This window comes from Myotis myotis, unplaced genomic scaffold (genome assembly GCF_014108235.1).
Source record: "Myotis myotis isolate mMyoMyo1 unplaced genomic scaffold, mMyoMyo1.p scaffold_m19_p_1, whole genome shotgun sequence".
Classification (NCBI taxonomy): domain Eukaryota; kingdom Metazoa; phylum Chordata; class Mammalia; order Chiroptera; family Vespertilionidae; genus Myotis; species Myotis myotis.
Genome location: NW_023416313.1, coordinates 56,290,389 through 56,311,656, shown reverse-complemented (window position 1 = coordinate 56,311,656; position 21,268 = coordinate 56,290,389). Strand labels below are relative to the sequence as shown.

Sequence of the window (21,268 nt, the reverse complement as noted above, 5' to 3'; positions counted from 1 at the left end):
TAATACAGCATTTCTTTTGGTCCCTTGCCAAGCCCATGACACAAACCAATACAGTCTTTGGCATTCACCTGGCATTATGTGGTCTTTGGCATTATGCTGCAAGATTTCCTTCTGATTTTCACATGAGTGTTTCTCAGCCCAGTGATCAAACATGGAGCAGACCTATAACTACTGGATTTTGCCTTTCCTTCAGGTGCAGTCGGTTTCAATCAGAAATCAAACGCTTGAAAATCTCATCCCCAGTGCGAGTTTGTCAGAACTGTTATTACAACTTACAGCATGAGAGGGGTTCAGAAGACGGGCCTCGGAATTGTTGAAGATTCACACGCGGACTGGAGACCACGGCTGTAGACCCTCCCAGCTCCCTGTCCCACTCGGAAAGGCATCACACAGTCTCCGTTTACACATCACTGGACACCACGTTCGGGGTATTGAATTCAAAGGGATCATTGGATAAACGGGTGAAGAATACAGTAACGGGACAGACGCTGTTCAGGTGACCAGCACAAGAAGAATAGGAGGTGGTTCCTAGGAGCAACATTGTCAATATCCGCTTCTCCCTGTAAACATCACTGTCTCCAAGGGGAAATCCTCAGTCACTGTTTTGTTTTGTTTTTTTGTATATCATTTTTATAGAGCTGCTCATCCTTATTTGGAAAAACCAACAACAAAACAAGGCTTTTAGAAAATGGTTGTAAATCTGACTTCTTTGCAAGTAACTGTGTATATTGTAAATAGGTATAAAGGCCTTTTTTCTAAATAAGGGATTCACTGCCTGTAACATGAGATTTCAAACTAAACCACTAACTCAATGAACTTCTTATGGTTTGTCTGACATCTCTCACCAATTAATTATAAATATTTTTTTTTAATCCTCAAAGGCATTATCTGTGGTCTCCCCCGCCCCTTTCAAATCCATCCTGTGCCCAATGTTTTGTTGTTGTTTTTTTCAAGTTGGCCCACAGTATCTTCACTTAAAATAGGCTAGTAACCAAAATAATGTGGGCCTTCCTTAGGAACCAGTGTGGGAGAAAAGGAGTCCAGCCCTAAGATACCCTGGAAATATTGGAGCATCTTGCACCGGGCTCACACCATCTCAGTGTTGGTCTGATGTCACAAGGCCCTGGTAAGCTTCTGTTTGGACTGCCATTTGGTCATAGCAAACCTTCTTAGCATTGCACAAAGGTGGTCAGGGGATCGGTGTGATGCGGGAAACAGCCCTGCCTCCACTAATGGCAATATAATTGCATGTAACTCAAATTAACTTCTCTTGCATAGAACATAGTAAGTATGTGTCTTTGGTGACACTAAAAGTTCTACTATAGCTTATTTTCAAAAAAGGGTGAAAAAAAAAGGTGTACAGAATTAACATATAAACCTTGTTGTAAAACTGGATCATGTCAGAACTGCTTATAATTAACCTTTACCATTTAATGCCATCTACCTGAAAACAGTGAGATTTATACTGTATCAATGTCTATTTTTTTGTTTTTTGCTATGAATATAATTACAGTATTTTAATATTTAGTTATTTAATTTGTTCTACTAGTTGGTAACAGAACACACAGATCCAGGGAGACTAAAGCTGGTAGGGGCTAAGAGATAAGCTTAGTTTACAGAGAAATGGCTTTGGTGGTGGGATTTTTTAAAATGTGTGTTATGTACATAAATATGTATATATATAAAACAAATGAAACAATTAATCTAGATTTTAACATTTTCAGATATTTAGTGATAATATTATGAGCAATTCTAAAAGCCCAGTGATTTGAAAAATGTAGAATCCTTTATGGCCCAAGGAAGGAAGGACAGGCCTTCACACCCCATGGAGGCACCGTACACAGGACAGTGGCTTTGGCTTTCCCAAGTCTTCATCTTCAGGCCCTGGTGACAGGCACACTTATGCACTAAAATGCACATATATGCACATGCGTTCAAAAATAGGCATTGGTACAACAGCAATCTTGTACCGAATGGGCTGAAACCAGCTTAAGAACAAATTTGTTCTTCCTGATAACTAGGTCTCCAAGAGAAAATATAAAGGCTGCTTTAGTGCCTTATGCTTACTAAATTTAAACCTTTATTTACCCAGGTTTGAGCCTACAGTCTATTTATGATTACATATCAGAATTGATTAAAACACTTCCATTTCTAAAAGTTCCAATATACTTGTTAATAAAAAGGATTATTGGCATTAATACTTTAACTTGAAGAAGAGTTGTGTTCTGTTTTCCTTTCTGTGTCTTATCCTCCCATTCCCCCCCCCCACCCCCATCTTACTTTAGTTCTAACGAATAATACTGGATGTTCGACACTTGCAGGAATCATGCTATCGCATAACTGTGGGCTCTGCCTCTGCCCAGCCCCATAGAAGAGTTGTAGCAGTGTTATTCTACACTTTTTTCAAAGAAGCGTCCTCCTTGTGTACATGAACCATGTTTACCCCAAACCCAATGGCAGAGGTGTTCTTTAAAGACTTGAATATATGAATGTGTGTATGTAGTTACTTAAAGGTTATTCCTCTTTGTAATATGAAGTTATATGGGATGAACACTTTTAAACTTTCCAACACAACTTCCTTGACCAGAAGATGGAAACCAAAACTCTTGTGATAGTATTTCCTCTGGCAGCTGGTGCTGTGGGCAACTGTTCTGTTCAGTGGGGTTTGGTGTGCGTGTTTGTGTCTAATGCAGAAATCACAGATCACTCACATATACAAGTACACTCACATGCATAAACTCGTTTCTCTGAACGTCTTCCTGTGTTCCATGTACATTTGTTTGCCAACCTATATTCCCAGCCTGCACATCCACATCCATGTGGCCTGATTCTTTGTCTGAGAGCACCTCACAGGCTCCTGCTTGACCTCCATCGTTCCTTTGTTCATCCGCCCATCTAGCCATTTATTCATCCATGTGTTCTAACGTGTGTGGTGTGCTACTGTAATGTCATGCTTTGGAAGAGAATAGCTGCCCATAGCGGCCATCCGTCTGGGTAATAGCAAAACACTCTAGATAAGTTATTTTGCACTTTCTTATGTATAAAGTTGGTAGAAACTTATTTTTGCTTTGTATCATTTAAATACATTTTGTTTTGGTAAATGAACTGTGTATAAAATATTTATGCCGTTACAACTGTTTTTAGAAAGTATTTTTAATTTCAGCAAGTTTGGTTACTTGTTGCATGACTATTAACACGGCTGACTTTTTGTGTCAGTGCAATGTATATTTTTTTGTCCTGTTATTAACTTGTAAGCCCTAGAAATGGCCAATTATTTGTACAGCAACAGAAGTAAATTGAAGATACTGGCTAAGACTGGATTGATTGTGGACTTTTGTACTATATTGCAGAATTCAATACCTGTTTGGTGGTTATGTAAAAGGCCTGAAGAATTACTACTAGTGTGCAATGTGTGATAACTGAATGTTCATTGTATATCTGTCTCTGATGCAAAAAGGTAGAGTAACACAATTACAATACATGATTAAATTCAATAGTCCAGGTACTTTTTTTTTTTTTTTCATTTCAAATAAATACCTACTATTCACCATCCATGAAAAAAAAAAAAAAAAAAGTTGTTTTTAAGCCAGTTCTTCAGGGAAGGAAAAAGAAAGCAGAACTGAGATCTAATAATCCCCAAACTTTATAAAAACTGAGGTCTAACAATTCCCTAAACTTTGTGTAGTTTTTTAATAGTTGTGACTATATCTTTCAAAAGCACCTGCTTATGGTCTCAGCTTGCATAAGTTTGGCTATTAGGCTTGGCTCAAGTGCTAGTTTGATCCATCTCTAAATTCCAGCCTTCCTGCATTCTGAGCTTCCCGGCTGTGTGTGGACAGCCGCAGGGAGAGGAAAGTGACTCCTAGGAGGCATGGCCCTCCCACTTGAGTGGACCTATGCCCCAAGACCGCATTGCATGGTTGTGGGGAAAGTAAGCAACAGTGAAGTATCTATCTCCTGCCCCTTGCAAAGTCACATGAGGACTATTCCGGTGTCCTGTCCCCTTCTACAAGCACACACCCATCCACCGTCGTCAGTCCTTTCATTACAGACCTCAATCTGAGAGGTTGGAACTCACAGATCGTTCTTAACTGTTGCTAGCTTATTTGGCTGTAAACTGCCTCCCCAGCACTTCAGTGACTTTCCTTTTCCGCTTTCTAAAGGTATTTATTAAAAATCCCGGTTCCTTTTCAGCTTGACAGAGTCCCAAATTTGAGGATATTGTGCTTGTTACAGATTCCACCTCAGTCCAATTCCACTTCACAGGCAGAAGGTATAGGAATGTCAAATCTTCTAAGACAATAGCTGTTTCTTCAAAAATAAAAAGTCAGTGGTAAGAGAAAGCCAAGGGCAGTTCCCATTCCTTTGATGTAATACTGCCCATCGTTCTAATGGCCTCAAAAAGAGTTGCAGTCAAGGATGGGAACTGCAGGAATCAGAGTTTAAAGGACGGACATGCAAACGATCTCCAATAAGTCCCTTTCCTGCCATTTGCTTAACTGCAATAAAATTTCCTCATTTGGACCCATTTGGAGCTTTGGAGGGGAAGCAGTCCAATGGAATTAGTCTAGCGTTACATCAGCTGTTTTCACTTTATCAACATTTTCCGCACCCACTGTAAAACTCTTATTGTCCCTTTGGACTTTTGTAGATATGGCACCAAGCCACGCTGCCACGCTGAGATGGCGTGATGTGGGGAGAGCCTCAGAATAGAAATGAAGAGCGAGGCTGCTGCTGTCGCCTGCCAGGAACTTCTGAAGCTCCCTGTAAGCACCCTGTGCACCAGGTTTCCTGTGTCAGAGCTGCCTGTGAGGATGCGACAGGGGGCTAAGATAGCGATTCTTCTGTTGTGGCAGCAATTCTTCAAATGGCCCAGGAGAACTATCAGTCAGCACTCCGAGGAATCAGGAAAGAACCTTTATTACGCAGTGCTACTAGTCCAGGGGATTCTGATCCAAAGCCTGAACTGCCAATGTGGGGAGGTTTTGATACATATTTCTTCTTGTGGCAGGCCCCTGGGTGGGCTTTGTAGCTCTGCCCAAGTCGGTTAGAATGGGGCTTGTAAGATTACTGTTTAGATACTGAACTAGGCTATAAGCCCCCAGAGTTGCCCACCTATTTTCCTTCTCATTCCCCCCGTCTTGTTCCACAAGCTAGTCTTAGCCTTGGGGATTACAGAGGACTCGGGAATTGGGGATAAGGTCGCCAAACACTCTAGCTATTTCCTGCTGAAGGGGGTCAACAAAAAGGGGAGTGTAGTATGCCGAGTCTTCATCATCTTCCCCAAGGGGGTTGTAATAGTAGTTTGGAGTAGCAGGGGCAGAGAAGTTCTCCTCCCGGGACCAGTCTGGGGGTTCTGGAGATACTTGTATAAAGACAGAATAAAACTGTTAGAAAAATGAAAACAATGATTATCCAGAAATACCAAAGTCAGGTCAGTCAGCCAGATCCGCGGTCTTCTTGAAGATGATCCGCAGGGGGTGGTTCAGGTCAGAGGTCGCCTTCCACTCTGGATGCTGATTGTACAGCTGGTGGGCTGCTCCCACCCGGGAATGGTGGATCCAGGTGTTCAGTCCTGCAATTTTGAGAACTGAGAAGGTGGTTAGTATGACTGGATAAGGTCCCTTCCAGGTTGGCTTAAGGGGTTCCTTTTTCCAATCTTTTACCCAAACCTGGTCCCCAGGCTTGTGAGGGTGTACAGCTGTTACTAGAGAGATGGGCAATCGATCAGTAAGTAACCCATCTGTGGACTTCAAGGATAGTTTTCCCAAGACCTTGTAGCTGTTTCTGAATTTCTAAGTTCTCTGCTTCCCCCAAATCTCCCTTTGGCCAAATTAAGGGAGGGGGTCTGCAATATAGAATTTCAAATGGAGAGAACCCAACCCTGGCCCTCAGGGCACAGCACACCCACAGGAACACAAGTGGTAAGATACCTGTCCAGGGTAAGTTCATCGCCTAGCATAGCTTAGCCATAGCCTGCTTGAGATCCGGTTCATGCGTTCTACTTTCCCTGAACTCTGGGGCCTGTAGGCTACATGTAAGTTCCACTTAATTCCTAAGGCCTTAGCTACCTGCTATACTACTTCAACTACAAAGACTGGGCCATTATCTGCCCTTATGACATTCCAAACTGCGGAATTATGTCCCTCAGTAATGCCTTGGTGACTTCTCTCGCCTTCTCCATGTGGGTAGGATATGCCTCAACCCAGCCTGAAAAGGTGCAGAATAACTAAAAGATATTTATTTCCTCTACTAGGCCTTAATTCTGTAAAGTCTACTACTACATCTTCAAAGGGAGCCTGCCCACAGCACTGAATTCCTATGGGTCCTAGAGGACCCTGCCTTGCATTGTTCTGTGCACAGAGGGCATCGCTGAGAGACTGAGGCACATAAGGAGGGGAGATGGGCAATTAGATAGTATCATCTGAACAAGGCTTCTAGAGCTGTCTTCCCTAAATGGGTAAGTTCATGCTGCTGGAGGATTACTCTATGAGCTAACTGTTCTGGAACACAGACCCTATGATCTGGGAGTATCCACCAACATTCCTTCATCCTCTTATCCCCTTCCTACTAGGCCCATTCTTGAGGGGTATATTTTGGAAGTTCAGGTAATTCAGGAGCCAGCATGTTCTGCAATGGTGCTGCCTGTTCCTTAGCAGCTAGCTATGCCTTTATGGTCATGAGGGCTTTTTCCTGCTTAGGACCCCAGTAAATGGGTGCCTATTCCTCTCCTTTTAAGGCTTCATAGAGGGGCTTAGCATGAACCACCTGGTGGCGGCTTAGCTGACATCGGAGGGGGTGGCAGAATGGTCTGCCGGTGTGGTCCCCAGTAGCTCCGATAATGATGACCTCCCATCCTGAGAGGGGAGCTATTTTCTAAGTGACTACTGAGTGCTGTGTCCCTGTATCAACCATAAAGTTCACAGTCTGGCCCCCGATTTTCATTTTGACCATGGGCTCATGGGGGCCCAGTTGGAAAGAGCACAGCCTGTCCTAGTCGGAGCCGGCTGCCGCTAATCCGATGAGGTCTGTCTCAGGCGGCTCTGGCCAATAGTGGCTGGATGTTTGGATGGCCTTGCCTGCCTTTTCTGGCAGCTCAGACATTCATTCTTCCAATGTCCTAATCCTTTACAATAGGCACGCTGGTCCCGTTTAAGATCTGTCCTTGCTTTTCCTGACTTGGCTCCTTGCTGTTTCCCTTTCCTTCCTGCCTGAGGGTTCTGGTAGTTAGCGTCTATGACAGCCGCAGCAATCAGGGTCGATTTCTTTTTTAGTTTCTCCTCAGCCTCCTTTTTAGCCACATTATCCTGATTAATGAAAACCTTGTTTGCTATTTCTAGTAGCTCGGTTGCATTCCTTCCCGCAAATCCTTCAAGCTTCTGTAGCTTTCTCCTTATGTCTGGCTGAGCCTGACTAATGAAGGCTGCATTGACCATAGTTTGGTTCTCTGGGGCCTCAGGATCAAAGGGAGTGTAAACTCGATATGCTTCACAGAGTCTCTCACAAAAGGCTGCCGGACTTTGATCAGACTTCTGGAAAACCTCAGAGGTCTTAGCCATATTAGTGTGTTTCTTGCCCCTACCCTGAGCCCCTGGAGGAAGGCCAGTCAGTATCTCTCTAGCCTGGCTTTCCTGTACTCCGAGTTCAGGTCCCATCAGGGTTTCTCATCTGGGAGAGCTTCCCTGGCCCATCTGTCTGTGTCCAATATCCCTGCTGGAGCCTGGGTCTGGAGCCATTTCTGAGCTTCTGCTATTATTCTCATGCGCTCCTCAGTGTTGAAAAGCATAAGAAGGAGTTGCTTGCAATCGACCCAGGTGGGCATATGGGTCTGAAAAATTGACTTGAGTAGGTCAACCATGGCCTGAAGTTTTTCAGAATAAGCAAGAGTGTGATGCTTCCAATTTAAGAGATCAGTCATAGTGAAAGGCTGGTAGTAAAAGACCAATCCCCCCCTTGTACAGTCCCGTCTTCTCCAACTACATGGGGGCCCCACACTTCTTGGAGAGGCGTCTGGAAAGCCAGGGGTGGCCTGGGTCCCTGATCAGCTGAGCGCAAATATCATCCAACTGGTCTGGAGAGTCTGGTTGGGGGTAGAGGAAAGGAAGTGGTGTATCTAAGCTCCCCTGACCAGGCAAAGGAGCACTGGGTGCCACTTGAGGCACGTATGGAGGTGGTAGAACTTGCAGGGCTTCCTCAGGGGGTTCTTGTAGACTAGGAGGCTTAGTTTCCTTCTGAGAGGCCTGTTCTTTTTCTCCTGCCATTAAAATCTTACTCTGTCCCTCCTTATATACACCAAACCAGACCCAAGGCAGCTTAAGCTGTGCTATTTATAGCCACTGGTCAATATAAGGGAACTGATCAGGATGACCTGGGTCTCCTATGATAATTCTGTGAACATTCCTGATTGTGGGGACATCCAATGTGCCCTCCAGTGGCCATCCTACTCCAAAAGATGGCCAGTCTATTTCACACATTCTTTTTAACTCCCAGGGGACTAGTTTTGCCCCTTAGTCCCCAATAAACCCTTTTTAAAAATTCCTTAACATGCATTCTAAGACAGTAGACTTTGAGGAGCTATTACCCATGTTGCAAGTATGTAGCCCCACCCAGTGAACAGAGATGCAAGACAAACAAAGGTAACGTTTGCTTCACCACCCGGCCATGCCAGTCATCTGGACTTAAGTGTCTCTTAGCTTTGGAGAATCCGTATAAATCCTGGGCCCAATCACCACTGCAGAGGACCAGGTTGCCTCAGTCCCCCAGGTGACGATGCCTCCCTTGGCCGTATGAGAATCACCATTCACATTCTTATTCACACACCAGTCAGTCCGAGTTTTGACTTCCACCCACAGGAAGTCCCTGAGGCAAATATTTGCTTAGGCAGCGATCAGCCAGCCTCTTCTGTCCCAAAAGACAGGACTATTCCCTAGAGAAAATTTACTAGTCAGGTGTAACCGCGGGTCCAGAAAGGTATTTCCTGCCTCAGTGAATCCCCTGGAGCACAGAGTCACAGCAGTCTCTCCAGGCCCCGTGAGTCCAGGAACTGGCGAGTGAGCTGGTGGCACCTTCCTAGGGTCTCAGAGCCCGGACTGAGTGCCCTGGAGGCTGCTCTCATCAGCGGTGGCCCAAAAGCCAGTGCAACTGATGCTTCCCGGCCAATGCACCAATTATGTTGTGGCAGCAATTCTTCAGATGGCCCAGGAGCACGATCAGTGAGCACTCAGAGGAATCAGGAAAGAAAACCTTTATTACCCAGAGCTGCTCGCACAGGGGATTCTGATCCAAAGCCAATCTGAACTGACAATGTGGGGAGGTTTTAATATGTATATCTTCTTGTGGCGGGCCCATCAGGGTGGGCTTTGTAGCTCCGCCCAAGTCAGTTAGAATGGGGCTTGTAAGATTACTGTTTAAGTAGGTACTGAACTAGGCTGTAAGCCCCCAAAGTTGCCCCCTATATTTTTATGGACTAAGGTATTACATATGTGTCCATATCCCCTCATTGCCCCCCCAACCCACTCCTGTACATGCCCTCACTCCCCTGTTGTCTCTGTCCATTGGTTATGCTTATATTTGTGCATACAAGTCTTTTAGTTGATCTCTCTCCCTTCCCCCCCTCCCCACCCCCACCTTCCCTGTGAGGTTTGAGCATCGATCAGATGCCCCCCTATTTTCCTTCTCACTCAATGTTTGGGTTTTAGGACCTTTGGATCCTTAAAAACTCAAGGACTCCAACCGCTTTTGTTTGTATGGTTTGCATCTATCAATAGTAACTGTATTAAAAATAAAAACTGAGATTTTAAAAATAGATATACTCATTTAAACATAACAGTGATAAAACCATTATATATTAACAACATACTTCTATGAACAAGAAAAAACTTCCAAAAAAACTAGGAGAGAGATTGTTTCACAATTTTGCAAACTCTTTAATGTCTGGCTTAATTAAACACAGGTCGATTCTCCTAGATCAGTGATGGCGAACCTATGACACGCATGTCAGAGGTGACACGCGTGTCAGAGGTGACACGCAAACTCATTTTTTTGGTTGATTTTTCTTTGTTAAATGGCATTTAAATATATAAAATAAATATCAAAAATATAAGTCTTTGTTTTACTGTGGTTGCAAATATCAAAAAATTTCTATATGTGACACGGCACCAGAGTTAAGTTAGGGTTTTTCAAAATGCTGACACGCCGCGCTCAAAAGGTTCGCCATCACTGTCCTGGATGCTTCTACATTCAATCTGGTGATACTTTACTTCAGTTGAAGCATAAAAGGAAAATGCGGTCTCACACAGGTATGTGGGTGGGAAAGGGGGCAGATTTTAATAGTCTGTTGAAATCTTGCTTCTTAAAGATGAAGTTTCTGAAAGGTTGCCTACTATGTGTCATCTGAAACTGCATCAATGAACTTTTCATACTCTATTACCTTTAAATCCATTTGTCTGTCTTGCACTTTGAATGTATCTTTTCCCCATGCGTAATTTTATAAGCAAGCATTGGTCATTTAGAAACTATTAGATCCCTAACGTAGTCAAAAATTGTACCACTACTGGTGTGTATATAGATCTTCCAAGTGTTGACATACTTCATTACATATCTTATCAGACAATCACATCATGTATCTCAGTGTCACCAGAATTCTCAGGAAATCCAAAGTCATGGCGATGCATACAAGTTTCTCAAAATTAGAAATTTTGTTCAAAGCCTAAAATGTTATCCTTGGCAGTAAATACTGTGTGTTGTTTTCTTTGAAGCCCATTCTGTTAATTTCAAGAACACTGCTGCCAGAGAACCATAGTTTGCCCGTTGTTCTTTCCAGTAACGCTGGTGTTCGTGGGAACAGCAGCGGGTCCAGCCCACAGTGCAGTTGCACAAGCTATTTCCTCTGAGACAAGCATTGCCCAGAACCATTGTGGTGCCTTGTGGGTGCTTATCATTTTGTGTCACATGGCTTAAGGCTTAAGGCTTAAGATTTAATACAAGTAGTCATTTTTACTGCTTCTCAGGGGACATTCTTAAGTGAAACAGGCTCTTTTCTTTGTACTGCAAGTACTTGTCAATGAAGTATATCATGACTGCTGCTACCAGTTTGGTGCCATGGGCCGGCCTGATTCACATGTAGATTCCAGCAGTTTACTCACCATTGTTTTGTACCTCATGTCAGTACAAATACCAATGCAATAGAGTGAGAAAAGGCAGATAATGTTTTAGTATTATTCTGAGCATAGTCTTCATAGTCAGAGACCCCAAAAGGGTCTCAGGATGCCCAGGAGTCTGTGAAGCAGACTTTGAGAAGCGCTGATCCAAGGAGAGGGTGCCACCTAAACTGTCAAGTGACCTGTGTGCGTTTGGGAACAGTGTTCCTAATCTAGGGCCCTGAGCTTTCAACGGGGCTCCCACTGCAACCTGCCACCCGCAGGCCCCAGCCCCGTCACACTGGGCCCATTGGTGGTGGCCACACAAAGACCAGGATTGCATCTCAAGTGCTGGAGTTGCTATCAAGGTCTTTTTTAAATCTAGTCAAGACTCTAAAATGTTGCTACTGTAAAAAAACTATTAATGGTAATCTTTCTATATTAGGTACAGTGGTGTACTGTAACACACTGGCCAGGAGCTTGGCAGCGGAGCTGGTCTGGGGTTTAAGTACCTCTTCTACCACTTCATGTGTGATTTTGGACAACTTGTCCTCATCTACGGTTTCTCATATGTAAATTTATTGAGATATTATTAACATACTACTACATATATATATATATATATTGGTTTTCATATATATATATATATATATATATATATATATATATATATCTCTCTCTCTCTCTCTCTCTCTCTCTCTCTCTCTCTCTCTCTATATATATATATATATATATATATATATATATATGAACAAGCTTGTTCTCAATGAATTGTAGTGTTAATTCAGAAATCCTATTATATAAAAAGCTAGGGACCGTCACGACTGAAACAACTGGACAGATGATCGAACAGCATGAGAGTCTGCAGTGGGGGCAGTGCCGCGGTGGACGCCCCTCCACACACCTGCACTGGGGGTCTGGTTCAAGTCACGGATTGTGAGAGGGTGAGTGAGAATGACAGGAGCCTGGCATATGTCGACTGTTTGGCCCAAATAAACTCACAAAAATTCTTTACAGGTTTCAATGTTTTTATGTTAACAGTGGGGAGAGCCCTGAGAAGTCATTTCACACAAGAGGAAAGGGATTTGGAGAGGGGTTTGGTGGTTCCAATGCCATGCTGCTTATTAGGTCTAATTCCCAGCTCTACCCCTGAGCTTTCCCACTCCCTGGCCAGTGCTCCCAGTTTATGTCCTTTCTTTTCTTTCTTTCTTTTCTTTTTTTTTTTTTGTAACTACAGTGAAAATGTACTTAGAGTGTTATTTCTGTGCCATCCATGCATAATTGTACCCTGCTTTATCAAGGAGATAATAAGGGTTAGAACGTCAACTTTGGCCTTCAGCTATCATACTTCCTGCTCAACAAAGACAGTGGCAAGTTCATTCCAGGGCAGAGTTTAGAGTGTTTAAAGAAAACAACTCCTGCCCTGGCACGAGGCTCAGTGGGTTGGAGTGTCATCTCCGTCATCCCATCCCAAACACCAAAAGGTTTGCAGGTTGGATTCCCACCAGGGCACATGCAGGAGGCAACCAATGCATGTTTCTCTCTCCCTACCTTCCTTATTCCCTCCCTGTCTCTTTAAAATCAGTGAACATATGGTAGAGTGGGGATTAAAAAAAGAAAAAGAAAAAGAGGGTGAGACATGTGCTGGGGGTAGGGGTGGCCAATAGGGAAGGAAAGAGACATATGTAATACTATATGTAATACTTTAAACAATAAAGAACTGAAAGAGGAAAGAAAGAAAGAGAGAGAGAGAGAGAGAGAGAGAGAGAGAGAGAGAGAGAGAGAGAGAGAGAGAGAGAGAGAAGGAAGGAAGGGAGGAAAGAAAGAAAGAAAGAAAGAAAGAAAGAAAGAAAGAAAGAAAGAAAGAAAGAAAGAAAGAGAACTTCTTTAGGATCTTGCCCTCAAGCACCGCCACAAATTGAAAATAAAAGCTGTCCCCTAAAAAAATATTTCTGTTCCTAAAAGGAAGCCATCCTTTTGAAACCTGATTAGAGCGAAATAAACCATGGAGCAAAGGTCAACCTAAGGAGTCTTTGGTTGTAAACTTAAGAATCATCACCGTCTGGGTCCGTAGGCTGATCTGCCAAGAGGAAGAAGGAAGACCTACTTTCGCAAAGTTATCAGGTAGGAGTGCGTTTGGAGTTTGGATCCACCTATGTGGAATTCTTTTTCCTTCTGAGGCCGTAATTAAGTGTTCATGCTGACACATATGCTGCTGGGCCTTGAGTTCTGTAAAAAACGGCACAACTACCCTCTTAGGAACTTTCTAGCCTGTCAATGAGAGGCTGCACTCCAACTCCTGACTCTGTAATTGAATTTCCAGCAAGTCTGTTTCATACCTTACTGTTTCTAATTCACAGTGTTCTTTTCTTAGCTCTGCAGTATTTATATCATCATCATCATCATCATCATCATCATCATCATCATCATCATCTTTAGTGCTTTCTCCTTACTAAATTATAGAATACAAAGCCTTCCCAGAAAATCCTCTTCTATTCCCCATACTGGCCTCTTGGTCTTTTTGCAAACACTTGCCTGCCTTCCTGCCTCCCTCCCTTTTTCTATAGGTGTCACACCATTGGTTTTCATCTTCTGCCTTTTCAAGGTGGATACTCCTGCCCAGACTTGACATCTGCTGAGATAGATTGTGAGTGAATTAGTTTAAAGGCTGGCTGCTGGGAATTGTGTACTCTTGCCTTTGCCTGCAATAGTCAGTTCTCAGCGAGGCAGCCACAGTGAGCTTGTAGGTGCCAGGTTCTCTCTGTCCCTGCTAAGATCCCATGGGGCTCCTTGCCTCTCTCCCCCTCCTGTACTGCATACACACGTACATGCCCTTGTACCCTCGCTGTGACTGTCACCTCTGCCTGTGAAGATCCTAATCTGAGCTCTCTTCCTCCTGTACCTGCTCTGGTCACCTGGAAGGGAGGCCTCCCTTGACCACCCTGCAGTATTTACTGTTGCAATTTGCCTGCCTCTAAATTCCCCGTAATCTGAAATACTATATAATATGTGTTGGTGGTGTCTCCCCAGTAAAGTGTAAGCTAATTGGAGGCTGATATTTGTGTCTGCTTTGGTCACAACTGTACCAGGCAAAGTAGCTGCTCAATGAATATGTTGAGGGAAGGAATTAGAGGTGGCCCTTGACTTACTGACCTTCAACTTTTATTATTATTGTTATAAGAACACTTTAACATGAGATTTTTAAAAGTAGATAATATTGTTAACTGTAGGCACAATGTGGTAGGACACATCTCTAAACTTGTGTCTTGCACAACTGAAATTTTATATCCATTGAATAGCATCTCCCTGTCCCCCCTACCCCCATCCCCTGGCAACCACCATTCTACTCTCTGCTTCTATGAGTTTAATTGCGATATCTCATCAGTGGAAGCATACTGTGTTTGTCCTTCTGTGACTGATCTATTTCATTTAGCTTAATGTTATGGATCATGAACATTAATGCAATAGGTTTTGGTGGAAATCTTAAATCATCTTTCTTGTGTTGAATTTGAGCTTTCACATACCACATGCTTGAATACTTCTACTCAAACTTTCACTGAGGTTTCATCTTAAACATTCCAGTTCCTTAGCCCTTGAGAGCACCCTTGAGAAAGGCGCCCTCTCCCTACAGGGGGACCAGCTGCCTTCCAGGCCTCGGTAGAAGCCAGAGGGTCTTTGCAGCAATGTCTGAGAAAAAAGCCTGCCCTCCTCCTAGTCTAGCCTCACCAGGAGTCGTAGATATTCCAGGGCAGCCCCCAGCCCTCAACACTGCCCATCGGACAATTCAGAGAGGGGCAGCTGGACCAGTTGTGGGGTCCCCAGTTGTGGAGTCAGCTGGTAGCCCTTCTCTGACTCACCTCAGGCCTGGAATACCCTCCCTGCAGATCCCATCATTACAGATTCTCTAGTCAGATTTTTCTGTTTGTTAAATATTTTATTGATTTTTAGGAAGGAAGAGGGAGAAAAACATAGATGTGAGAGAGAAACATCAGTTGGCTGCCTCCTGCATGCCCCCTCCCAGGGATCAAGCCCATGACCAAGGCATGTGTCCTGACCAGGAATGGAACTGGCAAGCCTACGGTCATGGGGCGACACCCAAATGACTCACACTGGCCAGGTAGTCAGATTTTTTAACTTTATTGATATATAATTAACACACTGAAGTGGGATTTTTTGGACTGGAACACGTGGTGTTTTCCTGGGCAGGATGGTTCCCGGGCTCTTTGTCCATGGGAGAAGAATGAATCCACAGATGGAAGGTGGTATAGTAAAGGTGGACATTTTATTGAAGAACAAATACAGACTCTCACGGGGGGAAGGGGAAAGAATCTCACAGCACAGACTCCCGCTTGGGGAGAGGGAAAGAGTCCCACTGAGTCCCTGTTTCCACGGTTTATAAAGGCTGTAGATCTTTGTGCCTTGATATCCCCTCTGATTGGTCACTATTCCCTTAGACTGGTTACTATAGTAACTTCTGAGCTCAAAGGTCGAACCTCACATGGGACATGTGAAGTTCTCTCCCCGCCCTCCCTCCCCCTGCTCCTTCCTTACTGTTTTCCTATTCCCTTTGGGCTTTCTTCTTCTCCTTCTGGATGAGGGGCTTCCTTCCCTTTATTTTGTAAATATAGACCTTCTGCTGTTTCTAGCTCCCTCACTCTATGGAAATGTACCTGTTGCAGCTTTACAGCTTCCCTATTCTATGGAAATATACCTTCTGCTGCTCTGCAGCCTTGTGCTTCTTCCATGGTCCCCTTAATTTCTGAAATTACCTAAAAACCTGTCTTTTTAATCCCCCAAAATTCATGTTCAACACTATAAAATTCATCAGTTTAGAATGGGTTTTTATATATTTACACTAGTGGCCTGGTGCAAAAAATCTGTGCACTCTGGGCGGGCTGGGGGTGTCTCCCAGCCTGGCCTGTGCCTTCTCAGAGTGCAGGAGCCCCGCGATCAATCGCCCCAAAGAGGTAGGCCATGCCGACCCATCTGAGGCCCCTTGATGGATTGACCCCAAAGAGGTAGGCTGGAGCCAGGGGTTGTGTCTCTGCCATGTGAGCAGGGCCACAGGAACCCCAGCAGAAGCCACGTGGAGCAGCTGCTGGGACCCGCCCCCGCAGTGCGTGTGGGGCTGCGGAAACCCCAGCAGAAGCTGCACGGAGCAGCCGCTGGGACCTGCACCATGCACACAGCGTCAAGCTCCACACACCCTGGTGATGGATTGTGACAGCGTGATGGCGTGAGGGCATGACGACCACCCTAGGCTATTATTAGTATAGATAGTTGTGCAACTATCACCACAATCTAATTCTAGAACATTTTCATCACCCCAAAAGAAACCTCATACCATAAATAGTCACTTCCCATTCTTCCCCATCTCCAACCCAATTTTACAATCCACTAATGGACATAAAGGAGAGTTAAGTTCCTCTGGCATTTCATCCCCTGCAGGCCTGGTTGCCCCAAACTGCCCTCCCTTGCTGGCCTGGTCACCCCTAACTGCCCTCCCCTACAGGCCTGGTCCCCCCAACTGCCCTCCTCTGCTGGCCTGGTCACCCTAACTGCCCTCCCCTCCAGGCCTGATTGCCCCCAACTGCCCTCCTTTGCAGGCCTGGTCCTTCCCAACTGCCCCCACTGCTGACCATCTTGTGTCCACATGGGGGCAGCCATCTTGTGTGTTGGAATGATGGTCAATTTGCATATTATCTCTTTATTATATAGGATTCTTATGTCCTTCATCATAGATTAGTTGATCATATAAGTATTTTTTTCTGACTGAGAGAGAAATTCTGGTATCTCTATTCTGTTCCATTGATTTATATGTGTGTGTTTTTGTCAGAACCATTTTGTTTTATTATAGCTTTGTAATATAGTTTGAAATCAGGGTACATGATACCTCCAACTTTATTCTTCTGTCTCAAGATTGCTTTGGTTTATTCATGGTCTTTTGTTGTTCCACATAAATTTTTAGATTACTTATTCTAGTTCTGATAAGAATTTCATTGGTATTTTGATAAGAATTTCATTGATCTAAGAATTTCATCAGATTGCTTTCAGTAGTATGGTCATTTTAATGATAATAATCCTTCCAATCCATGAGCATGGTATATCCTTTCATTTATTTGTGTCCTCTTCAATGTCCTATACAGTGGGGCCTTGACTTACAAGTGTCCCGACTAACGAGTTTTTCAAGATACGAGCCGTCTCTCGGCCGATTTTTTGCTTTGAGTTGTGAGCTAAAATTCGGGTTACGAGCCAGCTTCAGATACCCCACTGCTAGTTGGCGCAGGAAACATCACAGTGAACGCCACAACATCAGCCCAGCATCACGTGTCTCACTCGTTCACTTTATTATTTGACATACGGGTAATTTGAGTTACGAGCTCTGTCACAGAACGAATTAAACTCATAAGTCAAGGCCCCACTGTAGTTTTCAAAATGCCTCATTCGTTGAATTTATTCCTAGTTATTTTATTCTTGCAGTTGTAAATGGGATTGTTTTCTTAATTTCTCCTTCTGATTGTTATTATTGTATAGGAGCACATGTATATCTGTTTATTAATTTTGTATTCTGCTACTTTACAGAATTGTTTCACTAATTCTATTAATATTTGTTTTTTTTTAGGGCTTTCTACATATAGATTATCATGTCATCTGAAAATATTAAGTTTTACTACTTCTTTTACAGTTTATATACCTTTTATTTCTTGTTCTTGTCTGATTACTGTGGTTAGGACTTCCAATACTATATTGAGAAGTGATGGTGAGAGTGGGCATCCTTACATTTTTTGTGATCTTAGAGGAAAAGCTTCTTGCTTTTCACCATTAAGTATGGTGTTAGCTGTGGGCTTTATAAAGTTTTTTCTTTTGTTTAGTTTTGCTTTGATTCTTATCATTTCCTTCTACTTACTTTGGGGTTTCTCTTTTACTAGTTTTTTCAGATGTAATTATAGATTATTTATTTGGGATTCTTCCTCCCTCTTGAGGTAGCCTGTATAACTATAAACTTTCCTCTTATAACTGCTTTTGCTGAATTCCACAAATTTTGTAAAGTTGTGTTTTCATTTTTATTTATCTCAAGGTAGTGTTTGATTTCCTCTTTGATCCTCCTCCTCCCCTACTTCCTACTCTTTTTGGAATTCCTATAATGAGAACGTTAGGGTGCTTGATGTTATCCAGGGATCTCATACTATTTTCACTTAAATTTTTTTTTTTCCATTTGCTGTTCTGATTGGGTGAATTTCATTATTCTGTCTTCCAGGTCACTAATCTATTCTTCTGTATTAACTAATCTGCTGTGGATCCTTCTAGAGTTTTCATTTCAGTTATTTTATTCTTTACCTCTGATTGGTTCTTTATTACATTTTCTATCTTTTTGCTGAAGCATTATCTGAGTTCCTTTATTGTATGCTCAAATTTGTTGAGCATCCTTTTGATGATTGAATTCTTTATTGGGTAAATCACTTATTTCTATTTCATTAGGGTTTTTCTCTGGAGTATTTTCTTGTTCCTTTATTTGGGGCATGTTCTTCTGTCTCCCCATTTTTAAATTTTATTTTCTGTGTTTTTTTTTCCTATGAATTGGATAGAATAGCTCTTTTTCTTTCCCAGTCTTGAAAGAGTGGTCTCTGTGTTGAATCATTTTGGCAGGCCAATTATAGTCCATGCAGCTATGTATAGTTCCTGGTGTGTGGTCTGGCTTTAAGGAGTGAGTTCTGGGTGGGGCAGATTGGGGTGTGTATGCTTCCTTGCTTTTCTAATCTGGGTCAGGCTGCCTGATGTAGATGGAACTGCTTGGTATGCTGTTGGTGTGCCCTGTTGTTTTTAACTGTGATCAGAGCAGGGTCTGGGTGGGGCTGCTTTACGTACTTGCCTCTCAGCAACCCACGAATTCTGCTCCCTCTCTGGACAGTGCACCTACTCATGCACTCAGAGGAGCAGCCCTGTGTGAGTGCCCTATCGCTTTAAATGTCCACAGAGCAGGGTATGGGCAGGGCCACTCTGTGCGCCTGCCTTACCAGCTCTGCCCTTTCTCTGGGTGGGGCAGTCTTGCGTGCATGCTGAGCTGCAATCTACTATATTTCACCCTCTCCAGGCAGGGTAACCCTACATGCACACAACAGCACCCCATTCACTCTGCACGGGGCAGCGTGTGGGTACTGCAGTTTTGCTAGCTCCACAGTGTCTCCAGGAGTACAGCCTGCCCACTATCTGTACACTCTCTGGACAGGGTATCCCTACAGGCGACATCATGGCATTTTCTAGTCCCACATTCTCTCCAGGCGGGGAGCTCCATGTGCACACAGCCCAGTGGGTGTGCAAAGCAGCACCCTGCCCTATCTGCTGAATCAGCTTTCAGGTGGAGGCGCACCTTGTGTGAACTGCGGCTCCTCCTGTTTCTGCTGGATTTGGCTACAGAAGGGTGGCTGTGGGCACGCTCCAGTGCCCTGCAGGTGGGCCAGGGAACCTGGATGGAGCTCCTGCCCACTACCACATGCCAGGGAAGCGTCAACAATGGCGCTCACCAGTTCCTCAGGCCCTAGCTTGTTCCTCAGCTCCGGAGAGCTCTTGTGTTCCCCAACCTTCTCTATGCGTCCCTTTCCCTTGCTTGTGCAGCTGTTCAGTTGGCTCCCCGTTGGCTCGCAGGAGGCACTGCCCCAGGTATTAGTGTACACTTAATGTGTTCTTGTGGCAGGGGTGGGGGGGGGGTGAGGGGGGGGAGAGGGGTGAGCTCAGTGGCTACCTGTGCTGCCATCTTGGACTCGCCCCTCAAATGTGTCTTAATTGTACTAGCAGAAGCCTCCAGTTCCTTTTCGCATGCTTTTGAAATTAACTGTTAAAAAATATGCTTGATTATTCAAACTTGTTCTTCAAACTTATTACTCTTCTAGGTCCTGTCTGGTTTGGCATTGCACATCTTGAAGAGAAACCCACCTGGATCCCTTAAGCTTAGCTGGTTGCACGGGAAAGGAGGGTCTGAGAACTTAAATCTCAAGTCCTGTACCCTGTTGTGCTGTAAGCTTGACCGACAGTTTGGGATTTCATTCTCTAACACACCTTTGGGTGGACTGGCCCTCAATGATTTTCTCTCTCTGGGCAACAAGGCTTTGCTTTACCCACCCATGTCCTTTGTACATGTTAGAGAGCCAGACTGTATTCTCTCTGCTCCTTTGGAAAACTAACATTATCATCATCAGATAACGTTCCATTCATCAACCCTCACTCAGGGACTCTCCATGGTTCTTTCCGCTGCACAGGAAAAGAAAGACAACAGGATGAAGGTGCAACAGGCTTTGGGTTAAATGGTCTAGACCTGCTTTTTTATTTGCAGCCACTGCATACAAATTGCCAAAGAAGTGAAATTTTAAATTTTGTTGAATTTCAGGAGCAGGCAGAGGAATCTGCTGTGGACTATCTGCAGGACAGACAGCTGCTCCGTGGAGGTCAGAATAGTTGTCTTGTTTTCCCCTGAACCTGGTTTATACGTTGTGATTTCCATGATAAACACCCACCCTGGATAGTACTTACCTCTGTCTCCAGGTAAAGAAATACTAGTTCTAATGTTCTTGGTGCTAGAACAAAAAAGCAGCGCCGGGTGTCTGGTAGACGTCCCAGGCTTGCTGACATGACGTGATGGGATGTCTACCGTTGAAAGAACACTTACATTAACGCTACCTAAACCCAATGTGGCCAGATGGTTACCTTTCTGTTCAGTCACTTCCCTCTGCAGATGGGCAACGAGAGGAGAAGGTAGGAAGAAAGGAAATGAAGGATTACTAATTGGTTCCTCTAGGGTGGACACAAACCAAGGCTCATTCATAATTTTAACCCTTAAAAGTGACCCCAGCAACTAGAAATCATAAAGCCCATCTCAAAGCTTTGCAACATGAAAACTGGGCTGGGCACGAAAGGGCTGTCCAAGAGACGCTAGTGGGAATGTTCAGTTAAGTCTTCAGACTCCAACCCATTGGTGTGTTCTGAAGCTTGAGGGCCTGGAGTGTTAGCACTGAGCCCGACCTGGAATCACAATGGCCAATCAGAACAGATGCCACTCAGCATCCATATAACTTAAAGCTCTAGTAGGAACTGGATCAGGATTCTCCCAAGTAAATGTGTGGGGAGTGCCACTGAAA

General features: G+C 44.0%; 2 protein-coding genes across 12 annotated transcripts in view; one reads left to right on the top strand and one right to left on the bottom strand.

The window, feature by feature from the left end:
- Positions 1-3,494, top strand: part of WDFY3 (WD repeat and FYVE domain containing 3) — a 182,118-nt gene extending 178,624 nt beyond the window's left edge. For 9 of the 10 annotated variants that reach the window (XM_036338502.1, XM_036338493.1, XM_036338472.1 and 6 more), the window contains one exon: positions 194-3,494. In XM_036338502.1, the coding sequence (XP_036194395.1) occupies positions 194-317 (124 nt within the window). In that variant the 3' untranslated portion in view covers positions 318-3,494. The remainder of the gene's footprint in view (positions 1-193) is intronic. The other variant, XM_036338510.1, reaches the window with a different exon arrangement.
- Positions 3,495-4,904: 1,410 nt separating this feature from the next.
- The window catches only part of CDS1 (CDP-diacylglycerol synthase 1), a 74,390-nt gene continuing 58,026 nt past the window's right edge, over positions 4,905-21,268 (bottom strand). The window contains exon 13 of one of the 2 annotated variants that reach the window (XM_036338551.1): positions 4,905-5,590. In XM_036338551.1, the coding sequence (XP_036194444.1) occupies positions 5,491-5,590 (100 nt within the window). In that variant the 3' untranslated portion in view covers positions 4,905-5,490. Of the gene's footprint in view, positions 5,591-20,411; positions 20,860-21,268 lie in introns of those variants that run through there. The other variant, XM_036338559.1, reaches the window with a different exon arrangement.